This window comes from Hyperolius riggenbachi, chromosome 5 (genome assembly GCF_040937935.1).
Source record: "Hyperolius riggenbachi isolate aHypRig1 chromosome 5, aHypRig1.pri, whole genome shotgun sequence".
In the NCBI taxonomy this organism is placed as follows: Eukaryota; Metazoa; Chordata; class Amphibia; order Anura; family Hyperoliidae; genus Hyperolius; species Hyperolius riggenbachi.
Window position 1 is genome coordinate 380,924,261 of NC_090650.1, and position 22,782 is coordinate 380,947,042.

A 22,782-nucleotide genomic window follows, 5' to 3' on the forward strand; every position below is an offset into this window, starting at 1 on the left:
TAAATTATGGGCTTTTTATTAATGATGGATGCAAAACTGAAAAAAAATGCATCTTTATTTCCTAATAAAATATTGGCGCCAAACATTGTGATAGGGACATCATTTAAATGGTGTAATAACCGATACAAATGGGCACATAAATTACGTGGATTTTAACTACGGTACCATGCATTATTTAAAAATTGTAATGGCCGAAAACTGAAAAATAAGGATTTTTTTTCCAATTTTTTTCTTATTTTTCCATTAAACATTTAGAATAAAATAATTCTTGGCATAATGTACCACCCAAAGTAAGCCTAATTAGTGATAAAAAAAAACACATTTCATTCTGATAAGTAGAGATAAAGTTATTGGCAAATGAATGGAAGGAGCTGAAAGGTGAAAATTGCTTGGATGCTGAAGGGGTAAAACCCCTCAGTTGTGAGTTGGTTAAACACCGCTACTGCCGCACAATTAACCAAGACCTTTTGAGGAAGATCTTTTCAGCATGCCAGATTAATCATTTCAATTGATTTTGGGTGCAGTTTGATTGAAATTACGATCGAGTGGCCCCGTCGCAGCAACCATCTCTGGCAGATTCGATCATTATGATTGAAATCGAGTAATGTATGGACACCTTGAATAATTTTTATTTTGGTGGTATTTATGATGTATTTTTGGTTATAAGCTGATATGTAGACGTTGACTTTGCAGTGTGTTCACTATATACTTTTTTTTTTTTTCCCCCATAGACGTGTCATCTTTAATGTGAGTGTTGAACAATACAGAAAGGTGGAAATTTTCTGCAGTCCTATTTGCAAACAAAAGGTAGGTAGTGCCATGTGACCTGTGGTTAGTGCACTGGCAGGGGCCAGTGTCCAGGACTCTGCAGCATACTCATTATGTGGCAGCTGATGGACTTGTCAGGCCCCAGAGCTAGCTTACATCTCCACCCCAAACACTGTTTTACTGGTCCTTTGTAAACTCTGTAACTGTTTGCATGTGTAATTTGCTGTATTAGCTGATGTCAGAAGCCCTCTTCTCCAGCTATCGCCTGCATCAGAGCTGCGGCCTGTGACCTCACACAGCTTTGTTTGGGCCTTGCCCTGTAGTTGTGTAAAATACAGTGATACCCAGCCAAGCTGTGGTCCTTCCACATAGCCTGCTACTAACGCTTGGGCTTTTTTAAGACTTTTTTTTTTTTTTTTTTTGCGCTGCAGAAGTCTCATCTGACACAAAGTGGTAGTAATTGATCACTTTGCTTACCAGGGTATCAGATAATATCAATTAATTTGTGCCTAAAGTAGAAATTTAATGTGTGCACAATCCCCTTTGTGTGAAACATTACTATAATAAAGTCCTATACACATGCAAGATTAAAGGATATCTGAGCTGAAAGATAGAAGTTAATCTTAAAGTGTACCCGAGACGAGAAACCTCCCAGGTTCCATACTTACCTGGGGCTTCCTTAAGCCCTCCTCCTTAGGGCCGCTCGTCCCTCGCCGTCTCCCCAGGTGGTTCTGGTCTCTGGCAATGTGCATGCGTGGCCAGGCGCGCTTCCCTTCGCGCTCCCATCCCTATGAGCGTTCTGTGCCTGCACATCAGTACTGTGCAGAACGCTCCCAGAGACGGGAGCGCACCTGGCCGGGCTGCGCATACGCAATGAAGTTTAACTCGGCCAGGCTTTTGGGCTGAATTGCCAGGACCTGGAGCCACCTGGGAAGACGGTGAGGAACGAGCGTCCCTAAGGGGGCTTAAGGAGGCACCAGGTAAGTATGGAACCTGAGACGCTTCTCATCGCGGGTTCCCTTTAACCCACCTGGGGCTTCTTCCAGCCCCAAGCAGTCTGTGAGGAAAAAATATGTGGGGCTTCTCCATAGGACAGAATGCAAAGAGCAAGCAGCCCAATGTTTTCTAAGCGGTTTTCCCAAGTTTATGTAACTTAAAGCGACCTTGAGATGGGGACATATATATAAAATATACACACCTGGGGCTCCCTCCTGGGTGACTTTAGTGACGCCAAACCCGGACATACTGCGGCGCATGTGCAGTATGTCCTTTCTGCTCCCCAGTGGCTGCGCCGAGTGATGTCACAAGACAGGAGCACCCTCGCACTCTTGCTCCTCCATTCAGCGCTCACGCTGGGACGCAGGAGCGAGCGCGATCCAGTCCTGTGACATTACTACACGGCCACAGGGGAGCAGAAAGGACATACTGCGCAGTGCAGTATGTGTGGGTTTGGAGACTCTTAGAACGGGACTGACGGTGAAGATTGGTGGGGAGGGAGGTGAATGGGAGGCGCGGTGAGTATTTGATTATTGCCCCTACCCACTACAGCTTAGTTTTCACCAGATCCTTTAGGCTCTTGTATCCTTTAAAGTGACTGTGTGCATTGTTATGGGATCCAATGAAGAACTGTGAGCAGTGAGCTCCGGCTGGTGCACAGGAATGCAGAAAACGCATCAATTTTTGCCAAGTAGGAAAAAGGTGTTGGCTTTAAAGAATAAAGGTAATGCTGAGAAACCCCCATGAGAAGATGGACTAATCCAAAATCTGTCGGCTTTTTACTTCATGCCGAGACAGCAACGTATGAAAACAGTAATTTATAGTGCATTTTACTCTGGGAGAAATATACATTTTATGTCTTTTAAATGTAATTGTCCTTTTAAAGTGAACCCGATGTGAGAGTGATATGATATGGAGGCTGCCATATTTATTTCCTTTTAAGCAATACCAGTTTCCTGGCTATCCTGTTGATCCTGATACGTTCAGCCATAGCCCCTGAACAAGCATGCAGAACATCAGGTGTTTCTGACATTGTCAGATCTGACAAGATTAGCTGCATTCAGACACTACTGATACATGAAGGACCAGCAGGGCTGGTTTAAAAGGAAAAATATGGCAGCCTCCAGATCACTCAACTCAGGTTCACTTTAAGGTATCCATAGACGTGATACTATGGCTAGCTACAAATGGTCAGATCTGTACAGATCTCATGTAGTACAAGAAAAAAACTTACAAAATTTGCAGCCACTTCAAATACACATTATGAGTACTGTACATAATAAACATTTTCTTTTTACCTATTGAGTGTTGGTGCCACATTTTTAGATCCGGTATGCCACCCCCGGTATATACAGTAAAAGCTTTTACTCTGTACCTATAAAGATAAACTAGCTGCGGAATATGGTAAAAAGAGTACTTAGAAAAGGGTCCCTCTTGATTTGCAAAATATCCGTTTGTACTCCTTAGCATCCCTTTGCTGATTGTTCCAGCACTTCATAATGTTGCACTAGGGTGGAGAATGGGCTGCCCAAGAGTGAGCTTTTACTGTTCCCTTCCCCCTCTGCATGTGATCATACAGTGCATCCGGAAAGTGTTCACAGCACATCACTTTTTCCACATTTTATGTTACAGCCTTATTCCAAAATGCATGAAATTTTCTTTTTCCTCATATTTCTATAAACACCACTCCATAATGACAACATGAAAACGGTTTACTTGAGATTTTTGCAAATATATTAAAAATAAAAAAAATTAGCACATGTACATAAGTATTCACAGCAGGGCTGTGAAGTCGGTACAATAATCATCAGACTGCTCCAGGTACTCCAACTCCACAGCCCTGATTCAAAGCATTTGCAGTGAAGAAAAATTGAGCTCAGGTGCATCCTGTTTCCCCTGATCAACCTGGAGATGTTTCTGCGGCTTAATTGGAGTCCAATTGGGAGAAAAACTATGTCTTATACCGAAGAAAGTACGGTAGTTGGCTAGCACAGCGATCTGAAAATTTGGCTCTCCAGCTGTTATGGAACTAAAAGTCCCACAATGCATGGCAGGAGTCTGACAGCCACAGTCATGATTCATAAAGACAAATGCATTGTGGGACTTGTAGTTCCTTAACAGCTGGAGAGCCGAGTTTACAGATCACTGGACTAGCGCAATGCTTTGATATAAGTTGTTTGATTTATATGAGGTTAAACGCAGCTGTCATTGCCTGTTTTCCAGCTTTGGGATAGAATACAGTTGGTGCTTAGACTGGAGAGTTAAAGCTACAGTACATATTGGTGACTTGGTGATCCTATGTGCATGTGATGTCACGTGAATTACCTCTTCATGATCATTTATTTCTCTTCATGAGGGGCTGTTACCTGAGTAGAATTCTCTTGGCACATATTATGGTGGCGCCGCTCAGTTTGGTGCCAGCTGAGCCGAATGCCGGCTCTCCCTGCTGCCGCTAAACTCTGAGGCGGCGTTAAACACTATTTCCCCTCCGAGTTGCCGCAACTCGGGAGATATAACTCTGGGTCTGGCAGCCACCAGAGTACCGAATTACCACTACACGGGACTCGTAGCATAACATTATTGCTATGACGGCGCTTAGCGCCACGCACCGGAATACCCTGCTTCAGAATTCTCCTGACCGCTACTTTCATTGTTACTGCATTTGACTGATGGGTATACGTTCATTATTTTCCAGATATTGGTTCACTTTTTCTGTCCTTGAAAAAGGGATGCTTCCACATCCCGAAACGTTGGATTTTCATCTCGACATTTAATAAACCATTTGCAAAACTTTGGTGTGCTGACATCCAGTGATTGATCTGTTGAAATACAGTTGAGGTGTACACAGTTTAGTCTGAGCACCAATCAAGACAAATAATATGGTTGTGTACAGCAAGTTATCCTAGTCAAAAAGACCTAAAGCTTTGATTGCTGCCAAAGGTGCATTGACAGTGTTGTACAAAGATCTGTGAATATTTATGTACACGTGATTTCTCAGGTTTTTTTAAATACATTTGCCAAAACCAAGGGTTTTTTTTTCTTTTTTTTCCCCACGTTGTCATTATGGGGTGTTGTGTGTAGAATTTTGAAGGACAATATGAATTTAATCCACTTTTGGAATAATCAAAACAAAAACAGGACACATGGACACCGGGAGCACATTTTGGTGTAATACCGCCAGGTGATGGAGAAAAGATAGTAGGTAGAAAACATACTCACAAGTGTGGGTTGCTCCAAGATGCAACCACTCCTATGGGCATTAGGTATGATCAATGAGATGCAAAGATTTGAGTTTATGCAAATATATGCAGCTTCAAAATGGGACAATCAATTAAACGAGAACGGGAGGCATCCAAAAATTTGTAACACAATTTTTTATTTTTTTTTTACCACTGCAAAGCTTAATGCAAGAGGAAAAAAAACCAAATCCTACCTTAAAGAGACACTGTAACATCAAAAAGATTCCCTGGGGGGTACTCACCTCGGGTAAGGGAAGCCTCGAGATCCTAATGAGGCTTCCCACGCCGTCCTCTGTCCCACGGGGGTATCGCTGCAGCCCTCCGAACAGCCGGCGACAGACTCGACTGTCAGTTCAAAATTTACCTTTGCTGGCTCCAGCTGGGGCGCTGTGGCTGCTTTCGGCTCCGAAGTAGACGGAAATACCCTATCTCAGTCGGGTCCGCTCTACTGCGCAGGCGCCGGAGACTTGCGCCTGCGCAGTAGAGCAGACCCGATGGCGATCGGGTATTTCCGCCTACTTCAGAGCCGACAGTCGTCAGAGTGCCTGCGCAGGAGCCAGGAAGGTAAATATTGACGTCGCCGCTATACGGAAGGCTGCAGCGAGACCCCTGAGGGACGGAGGACGGCGTGGGAAGCCTCATTAGGATCCTGAGGCTTCCCCCACCCGAGGTGAGTACCCCCCAGGGGACGTTTTGACGTTACAGATTCTCTTTAAGGAGTTGGCTCACAGTAGGTTTCATTAAAAAAAAAAAAAAATTGACATCTATTCGACTTATTCAGAACTGATGACTTTTGCGACATAAACCGCTTCATCGGGTCAGTAAATGTGCCAGGAGGAAGAGAGTGGCTTTGGCGCCAAAAGTCAAATAGTTTTTGGGCGTCTCCTGTTCTCTTATTAGGTTTACATTTTGGAATAACGCTGTAACATAAAAAAAAAAAAAAAGTGGAAAAAGTAATGGACTGTGAATACTTTACGGATGCACTATAAATGTCCCCACCCTGGCCTTCCTATCCCTCTCCTTTGTTACACATGAATACTCGAGCATGACATCGAGGAAACGGTCAGGCTATTCTGACACTTCTTTCCAGCCCAATGCAGAAGTACAAGTAGTGTGGGAGCATGGTTCAGTGTATGTGTGGTGTGTGTTTATGGATGTTTTGTGGTGAAGTGTGTGTGTGTAAAGTGGAGATTGGGAAGACCAGACATGTTTAAGGTAGGTAAGAGAGACGGGAACTTGAAGCGGTTGTTAACCAAATAATGCTGCACACACACCCTCCCCCCCCTAGCCCCATGCAGCATCTCCGCTCGCAGCCACCAGCCTGGGGTCGTCCTCTACTGCACCTGTGCCGGCACCGCTGTCAATCGAGTCCACGTTGTTCGCAGTGTACTCCTGTGCAGTACACTGCGGACAACGTGGAATGGATTGACAGCGGCGCAGGCAGTAGAGGAGATCGGCCTCTGCACCGGTGGAGACATAGAACCGGCGGCTGCGAGTGGAGATGCTGCGTGGGTCGTGCTGGCTGCTAGGGGCTGGAAGAAGCCCCGGATAAGTGTGTGTGTGTGTGGGGGGGGGGGGGGGGGGATGGAAGCATTATTAGGTTGATAACTCCTTTTAAAAGAAGGAAGATTTTAGCAGGTATGTATTCCTTATTAATGCAAATAATGCATAACATTTGCAGCAACAAGTTTGTGATGATGGATATTATGACTTTTTTAAATTTATTTGCGCAGTGTATGCAGGTAATTTTTTTTCTTTTTCAACAGGTAGAATGAGTGTTGTTCTTCGGTTACAAGGCCTTTCCAATAGGGCAAGTGCTCATGACATTCGGAAATTTTTTGTTAATTTGGACATCCCCCAAGGAGGGGTAACTATCACTGGTGGGGCAAATGGGGAAGCCTTTGTTGATGTTCCAACATGGGATGTTGCTTACCAAGCACTTCAGATGAGTGGCCAGCAAATAAGGAATTCCATAATAGATATTTCAGTTGCCTCCCCTGAAGAAAAGCAACAAGCATTGGAAAACTGCACCAAGGAGAAAGAGTCTGAACATGGAAGCAATGGCACACAAAGGAAAACTGATACTACTGCTCGCGTTGTGAAACCTCGCAATGCGCAAAGCCGTGATAGAACTTTATATTTGCGCGTACAGATTAGCGATTATGAGGCAACTGAATCAGATATCAAACACTACTTTGATGGACTTGATATCTGTGGCATGACATTTTCTAAAGATGAAGATTCACCTAGGAAAATAGATTCAATAGTTAAGTTTGGGAAATACGCTGATGCATATGAGGGATTCCATAGGTTTAGGAACAACAAGGTTATAAGCGTAATGTGTTCAAATGAAATCGAATGGGTAAAATTTGGTGGCAAAGTTGATTATGATGACAGGGAATGTTTATCAACCACATCAGAACATAGTACAAGGGGAGCAAATTCTAGGTCTCCATGGAAGTACTCAAAGTCTCCAAGAAGGCGTTCAAGGTCTCCAAGAAGGCGTTCAAGGTCTCCACGAAAACGGTCAAGGTCTCCTCAAAGAAGGTCTAGGTCTCCACGGAGACGGTCAAGGTCTCAGCAAAAGAGGTCTAGGTCTCCACGGAGACGGTCAAGGTCTCCTCAAAAGAGGTCTAGGTCTCCACGAAGGAGGTCTCCACGGAAACGTTCTAGGTCACCCCGAAGTTCCAATAAAACTTCAGCAAAAGATTCCAGATCTTCCCAAAGTCATTCAGATGAACATGATTCAAAGAACACAAACAAATATTATGTACAGATATTAAACCTAAGCAGCAGTGTTGAAAAAAGTGATGTAAAAAGTCTGTTCAACGATGTTGAAATTGAAATTGTATTGCAGTCCGATGACAAAGACCACAGGAAAAAAGTTGGTTTAATCACATTCACAAGTGAGGAGCACTATAAGAAGGCTCTGGAGTTAGACAAAGTTCTGTTTAAGGGAAGTGTGCTGTACCTATTGCCGATTTCTAAATCGAGCATGAAAAATTTGCTTTCAAGAAGCAGATTTCATGTGTACCTTTATGTTAAAAACTTCGCTCTGGATGTCTCTAAGCGTGATGTTAAAGAATTATTTGATTGCTCTGCTCTGGATGACGATGATATATTTCTGCTGTTTGATAAAAGCGGCACCACCCTAGGAGAAGCAGTGGTGAGATTTACATCATTACAAGAAACGACCAAAGTTGAAAGGTTACACGGCAGATTGTTCAAGGATAGACGAATAACAATGAAGCGAATCTACCCAGATAGTTTTGCAGAATTTATGCATTCTAACGCATTGTACTTAAAGGCAGTAGATCTAAATGAATTTGTAACTCACGAAGATGACCTCTCTGATGAAGAAGAGGTGGCACAAGTTAACACCCATGAAGAAGAGGAGGACACACCAGAAGTGGACTCCATGAAGAAAGAAGAGAACATACCGGAATGCATTGCTGAAGCGGATGAATCACCCTCTTCATAGAACATCAAAGAAGAAGATCCATTAATAGAACCACATCAACAGGGAAACTAACCTGAATTTTACAGAGAATCCTGTACAGACTTCTTTTATATCTCACAAACTTTTTACTTTGGTGATATTGAAGTTTCTTTATCAAATCTGTTCATCTGAGAACCATTGTCCTTTTAAGATACTTTGCTTAACGTTCTAATGCAACAACATTTCGAAGGACAAAGGCATTTCTGTGCACTGTTAAATGACATTTTGTGGGTTAAAAAGTTCCCATTTCTTCTCTATTGTGCCATTAATGTCATATTGTCAGACCATCAACGGTTGCTTGAGTCGGCATACTGGCCACTTCAGAAAAGGACAAGTCATAACAGCTGTTATGCAAGTACGTAAATAAAAATTAATGCTGATGCCTACTTTAATTTTTCTTTCTTTTGCAGCTATTGACTTTTTTTTTTTTTTTTTTTTTTATATAAAGCTCTGGTTTATTTGCCAGCTTGGATCCTTACACGTTCTTCTTTCGTTATCCATTCCACTGTTCTACCCTAGTGATGTTAGCAGTCAGTGGTTTTGTTTGACGTGTGAGCTTGCCAGGAAGATGGGACTTAAGTCACCAACTAAAAGTAAACATTTTAGTGTACAGCAGAGTGAGAGGTGTGCCCTGGTCTTTATGTTGCTATTTTTGTTTTTATAATAAAGATTTGTTCAAGTCTCGAACACTGGTGAGATGTGAAGCACTTGTGCCTGAAGAGAACTTGTGTGAAATGGCTGTAGCTTGCAGACTGTCTGTTTGGAAAATGCCTCTTCAATAAAGTGTGACTCCATTTAAGTTTTTCTTAGGAACCAAATCATTTGTTTCCCCTGTATATCAGTGTTCTCTCCAGGCTCTTTTAGCCGGCTGCTCCACCTGGCTAGTTTTGGTGAGCACCCGGCTGTCATCTGCTCCCCTCCTCCTCCAGAGAAGTGCCAGCCCTGCATTCTCATCTCGCCCCACCCGCCTATTTTTTTTCATGCCACACCGGCTGGAAAAAATTCTGGTGAGAACACTGGATACTTTAGTTTTTTTTTTTTTTTTTTTTAGTGTATAGAGGTAAACCTAATGCAAAAAAGATTATCTTCTAGAGGCTTCCTGTATCTTCTTGCAGACCACTGTTGCCGTGCATATACTCCCAGAACATATATTGTTGAATATATTATCGTGGCCGAGCTCCATGTTGTGTACGGGTGGAGCTGTACTGTACGAGTACAGCCGTGTCTACCCCGTAAGCCCAAGCTACTCCAAGAGGTGCAGTTTGGCCACGCTTGTGCACAGCGGGGAGCGAGGCAAACTCAAAGTGGGTCCTAGGCAGCAGTGATATCGAGGATACCGGAAGGCTCTGGAGGATGTAGAGCAGTGTTCCCCAAACTTCTCCTCAAGGCCCACAAACAGTACATGCTTTGCGGAAATAGTTAATCAGACGTAGTTAATCAGCTCTGCTGAGACACCAATTACCTTACCTTGTTTGTGGTTTTCTGAAAAACATGTACTGTTGGTGGGCCTTGAGGACATGGTTGGGGAACTCTTATCTAGAGGCTTCCTTCTTCATGGGTAAGTATCTCATTTTTTTGCATTAGGTTCGCTTTTGGTTTGGTTTGAATATTTGTTTTCTTTTCAGATTGGTGGCAGAATACGTTTTGATGAAATTACATTTCGTCAGGTTCAATTGTTGCGATTGAGTTTCCCTTAACGGTGCAATTTTTAACAATCGTATTTTTGATAAGCTCATTCATTTCGAAAGGATAGATCGATCCTCAACATTAAATAATCCAAACTATTCCCGATATCTAACCTGTTGCAGTCATATCTATGAAAAAAAAACCGGTTAAGTCGATCTACCAGTTCTTTAAAGGAGTTATCAGGTGAAATTGAACAAAATAAGCGCTACTTACCCGGGACTTCCTCCAGCCCCAAGCTCCCAGCATGCCCCTCCGCAGTCTGTTCCGTTCCACGTGGCGGTGATTGACAGCGCCACTTGCGTAGGCGCATGACGTCATCGCTGGGGACCGGGAGGGAGCTGCGGCGAGGGACATGCTGGGAGCTTGGGGCTGGAGGAAGCCCCCGGTAGGTAGCACTTATTTTGTTCAATTTCGCCTGATAACTCCTTTAAGGAAACTAATGCTAATGCAATCATTTGGGATTAATTGGGCCCACTAGTGTCTTTGTTTACATACCATATGATCTGAATAATGTAATGGAAAATATAGTTCAATAGAAATTGTACCGTTAATGGGTACTTTTAGGCTGCTTTCACAGTGAGACGTTACAGGCACATGTTAGTGCAGCCTGTAACGCACCCCAACGCACAGCAATGAAAAATCAATGGGCTGTTCGCAGTGCCCACGTTGCGTTACACAGTAACGCTGCACGTTCGTTTGAAGTGCAGCATACCGTGCGTTCTAGCGGCTTAAGCTCAGTATGTTTGTTTTTTTTTTTTTTAAATTTCAGGGGCAAAGAGGAGGCGGAGAGAGGCCGCTACGTAGCCAGGCACATTGCTACTTGACATTCACTGCACTTGCAGTGTTTACTTCTTGGAGTGGCTGCTGATTGTCTGGCGGGACTCACGTGGTCTCCGCAGTGCCTCCGACAGAGCAGGCGCACCAAGAGCTGCTTGTAACGTGGCTCTTGGTAGCGTCCTGCTCCAACACCACCAGGCGTTATTAGGGGCACGTTATGTGCCCTATAACGTCCCCTAAACGCAACGTCTTGGTGAGAAAGCAGCCTTAGAGTCAGCAGGACAGCCTGGTGGTAGCTACACAGGGTGCAGCCACTTTCGCTTACCCCGTAGGTTCTCGACACATTGTACACATATCCTGGGGGGTACTTAAAGAGAACCCAAGGTGGGATTTAATAAAGTTAGTGGGGCACAGAGGCTGGTTGTGCACACTAACACCAGCCTCTGTTGCCCTATTGTGTGCCCCCAGGACCCCCCTGCGCTCTGCTGTCCCCGTAACAAAAAACCACCGAGCTAGCGACACAGCGTGACGCCAGCAGGCTGTTAACTGTGAGTGTCTGTCACTGCCGCTTCCCCGCCTCTATATTGGTGCTCCCCGCCCGCTGATTGGAGGGAAGGGATGTGGCGGGGAGCGACGATATAGAGGAGGTGGGGGAGCGTCTGTCACAGGTAAACGGCCTGCTGGCGACATGCTGTGTCTCCCTAGCTCAGTGGTCTTTGTTACAGGGGACAGCAGAGCGCAGGGGGGTCCTGGGGGCACACAATAGGGCAACAGAGGCTGGTGATAGTGTGCACAACCAGCCTACTAACTTTATTAAATCCCACCTCGGGTTCTCTTTAACCTTTTCGGGACCGGCCATCTACACCCCCCCCCCCCCCTTAAGGACCAGGCATTTTGCGCGGGAAGGGGGTGCGCGCGTTGGGGGGGGTAAGGCGGCCGGATCCCGTCTGTGGCTGCCTGGATTTGTGTCCCCCCCCCCATGGTGGCCTGGGCCCCCCCCCCCCCTCCCTTCTGCCAGCAGCCTTCACTTACCTTCCAGGCTCCAGCGATGAGCTGCACAGGACCCTCTTCTCCGGCCGGCATCTCCGTTCTGTCTGATGATCAGTTCCGGGTCGCGGCTTGATGACTTCATCAAGCCGGGATCCGGCGCTGACGTCAGACGGAGCGGAGATGCCGGCCAGAGCGGAGGGGGGTGCCGATCGTTGCGGGAACGGTAGGGAGGTGAGTGGATACTCTTCTTTTCCCCCCCTGCTGCCGCAGCTGTCGCACTGATCACCGCGATCCGACGGCGATCATAGTGATCAGCAGCCATACGCGATGGCTGCTGATCACTCAGGGGAGATGTCGGCTGTCATATGACAGCTTAATCTCCCCCTCCGGGTGTGCACGATCGCGCCGGGAGCGGAAATTGCGGGCTGGCGTAGATTCTACGCCGCTTCAGGCTAGAACAGCCACAAGTGCGGCGTAGAATCTAATGCACGTGGTCCCGAAGAGGTTAAAGGGGAACTGAAGTAAGATGTATATGGAGGCTGCCATATTTATTTCCTTTTAATCAATACCAGTTGCCCGGCAGCCCTGCTGGTCTATTTCTCTGCAGTAGTATCTGAATAACCCCAGAAACAAGCATGCAGCTAGTCTTGTCAGATCAGACTTTAAAGTCTGAAACACCTGATCAGCTGCAAGCTTGTTCAGGGGCTATGGCTAATAGTATTACAGGTAGTGGACCAGCAGGGCAGGGCTGCCAGGCAACTGGTATTGATTAAAAGGAAATAAATATGGCAGCCTCCGTATACCTCTTACTTCAGTTCCCCTTTAAAGGAATACTGAGGTGACCTCAGATGCATGTGTATTATGTACAGTGCCAAGCACACAAATAACTGCATTTTTTTTCTCTGACTGACAGCAGTAAACATCAGGTATGCAAGTGACAGTTTGTCCAGTCTGGACTTGGTCGGACTATAGTGTAACCCTCACTGATGGAGAATTGCAGCCATAAAACACTTTCCTTGCAGAAAATTGTTTCAGAGAGCATGAAATCGATAAAAACGGTCAATAGTTAATACATTTTAGCATAACTGAGGATATGCATTTTTTTTTAAATACCAGTTGCCTGACACTCCTGCTCATCCTGTGTCTCTAATACTTTTATCCACAGCCCCTGAACAAGCATGCAGATCAGGCGCTCTGACTGAAGTCCGACTGGATTAGCTGCATGCTTGTTTTAGGTGTGTTATTCAACCACTACTGCAGCCAAAGAGATCAGCAGGACTGCCAGGCAACTGGCATTGTTTATAAGGAAGCTTACATATCCCTCTCAGTTTAGGTGCACTTTAAGTTGGGCTCACTGGGTACTTGAACTTTCCATGGGCACTCTATTCTACAAAGTTCTGAGATAAAATACACAATTTCTATATGAAGAAATCTAAAAATTTTTTACTTTGTTGAAAACATTGAAGTAAATGGGAACTGGTCCTTAAACTTAAAAAAAAAAAAAAAAAAAAAAAAGATACTTAAGGAGAGGGAAAGCTCTGGGCTCTAACAAGCTTTCCCTCTCCTCTCCCAGTGCCCTTGGTGCAGCGCGGTCCCTCGGAGTAGTATTTGACTAATTTGGTCAAATACTGCTCGCTCCACTGGCGAAGATGACTTCGGAAAGTCTTCGGGAGCCTGAGTGCTCTCTGTCGCGTGTGCGCAGCATGGAGCTGTCTGTCTTGGGGAGGACTCTTCTCCCGCAGACTTCCGAAGTCCCCTGCGGCACGGGATTTAAACAGGAGAGCCAGCTTTGGACCGAGAGTGGATGGGGAAGGTATCTGGTTTATTTTCTTCCAAAAAAAAAAAGCGAGCCCCATTTGCTTTACAATAGCACCCTCTATACTGCTATTGCGGCCTTCCTTGCCGCAATAGCCGTAAAGGGAGTGTTATTGTAGCTGGGTATGTGAAGAATCACTCGCGTTCCCAGCCTGACAGCCGGTGACGGCGAAACTGGAAGTGGCCGCCGGCGGGTCCAGGAGCATCAGAGCGACTACGTGGGCACTGATCAGCTGCAGGGGGTTGAGGGAAGCCCCAGGTGAGTAAAACTAATTTTTTGTTTTTGACTTAAAGAGAACCCGAGGTGGGTTTGAAGAATATTATCTGCATACAGAGGCTGGATCTGCCTATACAGCCCAGCCTCTGTTGCTATCCCAAACCCCCCTAAGGTCCCCCTGCACTCTGCAATCCCTCATAAATCACAGCCACGCTGCTGACAAACAGCTTGTCAGAGCTGGCTGTGTTTATCTCTATAGTGTCCGTCTGCTGCTCTCCCCGCCTCCTGCAGAACCCCAGTCCCCGCCTGCATCCCTTCCCTCCCTGCTGATTGGAAGGAAGGAACGGGGGCAGGGACCGGAGCTATGCAGGAGGCGGGGGAGCAGCTGAGACTGACACTACAGATGTAAACACAGCCTCACAGCAGGGCTGTGATTTATGAGGGATTGCAGAGTGCAGGGGGACCTTAGTGGGGTTTGGGATAGCAACAGAGGCTGGGCTGTAGAGGCAGATCCAGCCTCTGTATGCAGATAACATTCTTTAAACACACCTCGGGTTCTCTTTAAGGTTAACTTTAAAGATACATGGCTTTCTGTAGCGTGTGCTCTCCTCTTCTACGGCAAATAGTTTTCGGTCGATTTCAATGTAAAAATCATGGCTGCCATCTTGGTTATGTTATAACTTCCGGGTCGCCACTGTTAGAAAAGTGCATCACTGAATGAAGCAGGAAGAGGAAGTGACACGCATGGCCATTGCAAGAGGCTTCTCCAGAGGGGTCATAGCACGACTTTGTTGGAAGTCGTCTGGCTTAAAGGCATGCCCATGAGAGGTGCTAGGAGTCCCTTTAAAGCAGGGGTCTCAAACTCAATTTACCTGGGGGCCGCACGAGGCAAAGTTAGGATGAGGCTGGGCCGCATAAGGAATTTCACAATCACGGCACATCGCCGCCTATGCCCGCCCCTCTCACTCTTCCTTCACAGAGAGGGGCGGGGAGAGGCGGCGATTGACGTCAGGACGGGCAGAGCTGAAGCTGAAAGCTCTGCCCCTTCCAGGAAATGCTGGCGGATTGCCCCCCGGGCGATGTGGGGGCTCTGCAGCCCTCGTTTAGCGGCGGGGATGCGGCAGATTACTTGGGAGCACTGAAGCGAACTATAAGGAAGCTTTTGCCGGCGAAGGGCCACAAAATATTGTATCGAGGGCCGCGAGTTTGAGACCCCTGCTTTAAAGGGATATTTAAGCCAGGAATAAAAAAATCAGTTTTACTTTCCTGGGGTTTCTACCAGCCCCCTCCAGCTGTCCCGTGCCCTCACAGTCACTCATGGAGACTCCGGTCCTCTGCTGCCAGCTGCTTTCATTTTCTCTGACAGGCCTGGCCACGCATATTTTTCTTTGCGTTTCCATCAGTAATAGCGTCCTGCGCCTGTGCAGGGTGCTATTGAGGAATGGAACATGAAGAAGGCTATACGTGGTGAGGCCTGTGCAGAAAACCCACTGACTCCGTCAGCGAAAATGAAACTAGCTTGTGCCGGGGACCGGAGGCTCTGTGAGTGACTGTGGGGGCGTGGGACAGCTGCAGGGGGCTGGTAGAAGCACCAGGCACGTAAAACGGATTATTTTTTTAATCCCGACTTAAAGAGACTCCGTAACAAAAATTTTAGCAGTATTTATCATATTCTACAAGTTCCTGAGGATGTTCCATTGTGCTCTGGCTTACTGCAGCACTTTCTACTTGCACGGTCTTTGTAATAAATCAACTTATCTTTCCCCTGTCGGACTTGTCGGCAGTGTCTGGAAGGCTGCCAACTCTTCAGTAATGTGAACAAGTTAACTCCTTCCAAGCCTCTCCAGTGCTCCTGTGATTATTCCTCACAGACAATGTCCCTGCTCTCACTGTCAGCTTGTCTGCTATCTGTGAGGCTGATAAACACAGACTGATAAACTGAACAAAGAATAGCTGGCTGATGAGGAAGCTGCCTGTCAGGCTGACACCAATGCAGAGCCAGACTCCAGGCTCTAAAAACACAGCTTGTCATGCTTCATTGACACAGAGCTCTTTCAAAACTTGCACATAACCTCTGGAGACTGAATTCAATGTGTAACTCACTGAATTCTCTGTGTACTCACTATGTATTAACTGAGTTCACTGCTCTGCTGATGTACTTCCTGTTTTGGTGGCCATCTTTTCTGTTTACAAAACAGTTTATAAAACAGTTTTTTTACCCTCTTTATTGCAGCGGAGAGCAGCCAAAAAAAATACAGAGGGGGCTAGGAGATGACCCCAAACAGGCAGGGATGTTTGTTTATACTTCATTTTGTGAATACAGATTCTCTGTGTCCCTTTAAAGACCAGAGCCGCTTTTTTTTTTTCCTCCATTCGGCCGGCTGTGATCACTGTGATAAAACTGGCTTGGCTCCTTATCCATAGGAGGAAGCTCTGCTGTCATGTGACAGCCAAATCAATAGGCGCAGCAAGCAATGATCAGCTCCGGACTGTGGAAAACCGCCTGTGTAGAATCTACACCGCATCAGAAATGGAGAGCAACAAGTGTGGATTAGATTCTTACGCACGCAGTCTCAAGAACGGGTATGCTAGATTTTTTATTTCTCCACAAATCATACGCTAGATCTTGAAAGTACACCTGAACTCATTTCATACGCCTGAAACTAGCATCTAACCCAGTTAGACTTCAGGCAGAGCAGTTGATCTGCATGCTTGTTCAGGGTCTTTGGCTTAACCTTCTGCAGACCGCGTCACGCCGATGGGCGTGGCTGCGGCGGCAGCCCCAGGACTGCCTAGCGCCAATTGGTGTAAAGTTCTGGGGCTCTGTTTTGCAGGAGATCGCGCGCAGGTTGCGCGCGCATCTCCTGCTTGGGGGGTGGAGTTCTGCCCCGCCTTCAGTCTCCGAGCGGCTATTGCCACTCGGGAGACTGTTAGACGGCGTGAACGCCGTCTATTTAGACTGTCGATCAGCAGCAGCGCTGCACTGGGGACAGCCGATCGCCGTAATTGGCTGGCTGTGGGGAGGGAGGGAGAGGGTTTAAAGAAACAGTTTGTTTTTTTAAAAAAAACAGGAGCAATAATACTTACTATAAAAAATTAAACATGGGGGGAGCGATAAGACCCCACCAACAGAGAGCTCTGTTGGTGGGGAGAAAAGGGGGGGGGGGGGAAATCACTTGTGTGCTGTGTTGTGCGGCCCTGCAGCTTGGCCTTAAAGCTACAGTGGCCAATTTTACTCAAAATGGCCTGGTCACTGGGGGGCGGGGGGGTTTAGCCCTGCAGTCCTCAAGAGGTTAAATGAGTGGTTCCCAACCTTTTTGATGTTGTGACACATCATGCTGAATGTTCAAATCTCAGTGACACATCACATATGTACAATAGAAAAATACTAATAAAAAGCACAAAATGGATGAAGTATCCTGAATACACTTAAAAATGTAGCCTAGAACATTTTAGAAATATTACTAAAAACAGTCAGTGGGACAGTTAGCCATGATGAGATATACGATGCAAGATACACAATGCAAGGCACACAAAGAACTATGCCGTGTTCCTTTTTTTTTTTTTTTCTTTCTCTGCTGGAAAGCGTTAAAAATCAGGTAATAAATAACAGTTTCTGTCTGAGTTGAACTATAGTGTAATTCTCATTGATAAGGAATTATAACCATAAACCATTTTCCTGGCAGTAAATGGCTTCTGCGACCAAAAAAGAGATAAAAAGGGTCAATAGTTCATACATTTTAGCTCTGGCAAAATTCAATGAATGTGCTATTAAAGGAAAAAGGAGACAAAAAGCTATAAAAGTTTTATACATACCTGGGGCTTCCTCCAACCCCCTCGGCATCGATCGATTCCACACCGTCTTCCTCTGCCTCCTCATTCTCCCAGTAGAACCCCCGTTAGCTTGGCCAGTTGGAGCGCATGCGTTGCCACGTGGCAGAACGCTCCCAGCTGCAGGAGCGAGATGGGGGTCTGTATGCACCTACTGGCCAAACTAATGGCTTCTACCGGGAGAACGAGGAGTGGTGGAGCAGAGGGGGCTGGAGGGAGCCCCGTTATGTATAAAACTGTTATATCTATTCGTCTCAGGTACATATAAAAAAAAAAAGTCATTTTTAGGAGAAGGAAGATGGATACAATTGTTTCTCATCACTTTATTTTTTACCTTGTGTTTACTTTAAAGGACAATTGTAACGAGGTATATGGAGGCTGGCATATTTGTTTCCTTTTAAGCAATACCAGTTGCCTGGCTGTCCTGCACAACCTCTGCCTTGAATAGTCTTAGCCCTAGGGTAGGGGTAGGGAACCTGTGGCTCTGGAGCCAGATGTGGCTCTTTTGATGGCTACATCTGGCTCACTGACAAATCAGGAGGGGTTGATTCACTAAGCTACACTGCTCAAGCAGCACAGTTTTTAGTGTGGCAGCGTCAGTAAAATTTGGGACTTGTAGTTCCTTAACCTCCCTGGCGGTTTAATTATTTTGCCAGGGAGGCTGCGGGAGGGTTTTTTTTAAATTAAAAAAAAAATATTTCATGCAGCCAACTGAAAGTTGGCTGCATGAAAGCCCACTAGAGGGCGCTCCGGAAGCGTACTTTCGATCGCCTTCGGCAATCGAAAGTAACAAGATAGGCCGCAATGAGCGGCCTATCTTGTTTCGCTTTCCTCGTCGCCATGGCGACGAGCGGAGTGACGTCATGGACGTCAGTCGACGTCCTGACGTCAGAGCCGCCCGATCCAGCCCCTAGCGCCGGCCGGAACTGTTTGTTCCGGCTGCGCTGGGCTCGGGCGGCTGGGGGGACCCTCTTTCGCCGCTGCACGCGGCGGATCGCCGCGGAGCGGCGGCGATCGGGCAGCACACGCGGCTGGCAAAGTGCCGGCTGCGTGTGCTGCTTTTTTCAGAACTTAAATCGGCCCAGCAGGGCCTGAGCGGCGACCTCCGGCGGCACACCCCGAGCTCAGCTCGGGATTACCGCCAAGGAGGTTAAAGAGAACCAGAGATGAAGCACCCTGTTGTATTTTACCTTTATAAATCTGTGGGAACATGACAGTAAACACCTAATCTGCTCTTTGTTTCATTGTTCTCTGTTTAATCTGACTGTTATCACCTCTGATAAGAATCCCCGACTGAGCATTCAGTCTGGCTTTGCTACGGAAAGATTATAGCTGAGTCTGTCTTCTCTGGTGTCTTTTCAAGCCTGCCCCCTTGTGGCTCTGCTATAATTATTCAGTGCAAAACCAGACTGAATGCTCAGTCCGGGATCCTTATCACAGCTGTTAACAGACACTTTTAGCAGTGAGGATACAACAGAGAGCATGGTAAGTGTTTTCTCTAATGTTCTTACTGATATATATGGTAAAATACACAAGGGTGCTTCGTCTCTGGTTCCCTTTAACAGATAGAGAGCCAAGTTTGCACATCACTGCTCTAGAGTGAGACCCTGAACAGGCATGCAGCAGATCAGGGATTTTCTGACATTGTCAGATATGACAAGATATAAACCACATGCTTGTTTCTGGTACTATTCAGACACTACTGCAGCCAAATAGATCAGCAGGGCTGTCAGGCAACTGGTACTGCTTAAAGATACCTGAGGTGACATGAGGAGATAGAAATGTGTATGTACAGTGCCTAGCACACAAATAACTATGCTGTGTTCCTTTTTTTTCCTTTCTATGCCTGAAAGAGTTAAACATCAGGTATGTAAGTGGCTGACTCAGTCCTGACTCAGACATGAAGTGGCTACAGTGTGACCCTCACTGATAAGACATTCCAACTATAAAACACTTTCCTAGCAGAAAATGGCTTTTGAGAGCAGGAAAGCGATAAAAAGGGTCAATAGGTAATACATTTGAGCTCTGGCATACTTCAATGAATGTCAAAGGAAGGAAGGAAGTTCCGCACAAAATCCTATGTAGAATGTAGTCCCAATTTTATTGAAGAATATAAAAGCTTAACAGCCTGGTAGCTGACATGTTTCGGACCTTGATCATAGGACCTGTGTGTCCGAAATATGTCAGCTACCAGGCTGTTCAGCTTTTATATTCTTCAATAAAATTGGGACTACATTCTACATAGGATTTTGTGCGGAACTTCCTTCCATCCTTCCTTCGCTGTTTACTTGGGTTAAAGTCGCCTTGTTCAGCACTATCCTAGTCTCCAGGGTGCAGCGGATTTCACCTACTTGTTACTTCAATGAATGTGTAATTGAGCAAAACCAATAAAACAGTTAAAACTTAAAAAGTAGATTTAAACAAAATAAAACTGAGATATCTTAAAAAGTCATTTTTAGGAGACGGAAGATAGATACACTTGTTTATTTCATTAGTTTTCGCCTCAGGTGTCCTTTAAAAGGAAATAAATATCGCAGCCTCTGTATCCCTCTCGCTTCAGTTGTCCTTTAAATGTATTGGGGTAGCTGTACACACACACTAGATTCTCTGTATGGGCTGGTGCACACCAGAGTGGTTGTGAAGGGTTTATTAAAACGCAGGGGGAAACCGCTTGGCTAATGAAAGTGAATGGGATGGTGCACACCAGAGCGGGTCCATTTTTTCCACAAACACAAATTCGGGGTCTGCAGCATTTTTTAGATTTTTGAGGCGTTTCTGCCTCAATGTTAAAGTATAGGAAAGTGCAAAACCGCTTTGAAAAACGCTACATCAGAGCTGTTTTCCAGGCGTTTTTGTTACAGAAGCTGTTCAGTAACGGCTTTACTGTAACAATATTTGTAATCTGCTACACAAAAATGCTCCAAAATACGCTAGGCATGGTTAGAAAACATCTCTAAACATGCCTAGAATCGCTCTGAAATCTGCTTCAAAAACCTCTAGCGGTTTGCAGATCTGCTAGCGGTTTTTGGTGTGCACTGGGCCTACATGAGGCTTTTGGGCCAGTTCCCATAATACCTTTTCCTTTCCTGCATTTATTGCCATGTACAGCAGATTAAAATGGACAGATTGATTGTCCTTTAAATTTAAGCAAGCTGACAGAATTAAATGTGATTATTGCTAATAAAATCAATTCATTATTATTATTACATGTCCCATGTGCTCCAACAACATGACTCTCATGAAAATAAGAAAACGGCCTCGATTCATAAAAGCAGTGCGATAAAAAAATCTGGGAGGGAAAATACCGCACTCGGTATTTTCCCGTTCTGTGTGCTAATTCATAAACATTTTCCCAGCTGCCTTTGAAGGTCAGTAAATTACTGCAGCCCATTGAGCGGTAGAGCAGTGTGGCAATAGCTCTCTTTTGCCCTGCACAGATGACTCGCAGACTTTCCCTGCACAGATGACTCGCAGACTTTCCCTGCACAGATGACTCACACAGATGGCTCTCTGCACAGATGACTCGCAGACTTTCCCTGCACAGATGACTCGCAGACTTTCCCTGCACAGATGACTCGCAGACTTTCCCTGCACAGATGACTCGCAGACTTTCCCTGCACAGATGACTCGCAGACTTTCCCTGCACAGATGACTCGCAGACTTTCCCTGCACAGATGACTCGCAGACTTTCCCTGCACAGATGACTCACACAGACGGCTCTCTGCACAGATGACTCGCAGACTTTCCCTGCACAGATGACTCACACAGACGGCTCTCTGCACAGATGACTCGCAGACTTTCCCTGCACAGATGACTCACAGACTTCGGCACCCTGCTCAGACTTTCGCTCCCTGCACTTGCATTGTTAACACCTCACCAGAGGTGTCGGTAACTGTCATCAGGCTTGCCGCTTGTTGAAGGCTTTATGAATTGACATTTGCTGACAATTTACGGACATATGTTGGAGGTAACTACAGCCAAGTCGGTAATTTTCCTCACTGCTCGGTAATGTCAGCTTTTCATGCAGTAACAGCTTTTATGAATTGACACATTGCGAAGTGCTCGGGAAAGTCTGCTGTTTTCAGCATTACCGCATGCGGTAATGCTTTATGAATTGAGGCCATTGGCTAGAATCGTCATGGAGTAAACCCACTACATAATGCACAGAAGAACCCTGTGTCACATATGCAAACTACACACACTCATCTATCTTCTATCTATATATATATAATAGAATAAGTGCTTCAAGCAAGAAGAAGTGGTGCCCTGCCCCCAGGGCTGGTCCAAGCAAGAAGAAAGGGCAGGTCCAAGCAAGAAGAAGTAGCGCCCTGCCCCCAGGGGCGGTCCTAGACCTGCCGCCGAGCTGGAGGGGGTAGCAGGCAGGAAGGGGGTATTGGACAGATCAGCGGGGAGAGGGGCTGGACCCCCCCCCCCCCTCACCTGGGGCTCCCATCTGCGCTACCCCTCTAGCTTAAGTTCAGCAGCAGCCGTCGCGATTAGTAAGAGGCAGTGGGCGGGTATGACTCACCTCTTCTGCGTTCCAGCGTGCGTTTCACTGTTGTCACTTCCTGCAATGCCGTCCACTTACAATACAGTCATCCCCGCCTGCTGCCTCTTACTAATAGCGGCGACTGCTGCTGAATTTAAGCTAGAGGCGGAGCGCAGATGGGGGACCCAGGTGAGGGAGGGGGGGGTCCGACCCCTCTCCCCACCGATGTGCCCAATACCCCCTTCCTACCCGCTTAAGCTGCAGGGGGAGCGCACATGAGGGACTATCAACTCCTCAGTTTATAGTTTAATTATCACCTTGCTGAAAGAATCTTATTGATATGGTGGTAAGGGGGTTAAAGATTCTAGCAATGTGTGTTTATTATCTTTGCTTCTCTTGACTGATAAAGATACTAATAATGCTAATTGTAGACAGTGGTCTGCCCCTCTCAGCAGCTTGTAAAGTGGATGCAGCC

The 22,782-nt window shown here is 46.1% G+C and overlaps 2 protein-coding genes across 3 annotated transcripts in view; one reads left to right on the forward strand and one right to left on the reverse strand.

Annotated features, from left to right (window-relative positions):
• The window catches only part of LOC137519040 (RNA-binding protein 12B-B-like), a 35,074-nt gene extending 25,885 nt beyond the window's left edge, over positions 1-9,189 (forward strand). For both annotated transcript variants that reach the window (XM_068237653.1, XM_068237652.1), the window contains exons 3-4: positions 732-807; positions 6,770-9,189. In XM_068237653.1, the coding sequence (XP_068093754.1) occupies positions 6,775-8,484 (1,710 nt within the window). In that variant the 5' untranslated portion in view covers positions 732-807; positions 6,770-6,774 and the 3' untranslated portion in view covers positions 8,485-9,189. The remainder of the gene's footprint in view (positions 1-731; positions 808-6,769) is intronic.
• The window catches only part of RBM12B (RNA binding motif protein 12B), a 135,541-nt gene that overhangs the window by 55,180 nt on the left and 57,579 nt on the right, over positions 1-22,782 (reverse strand). The gene's annotated exons all lie outside the window — the stretch shown is intronic.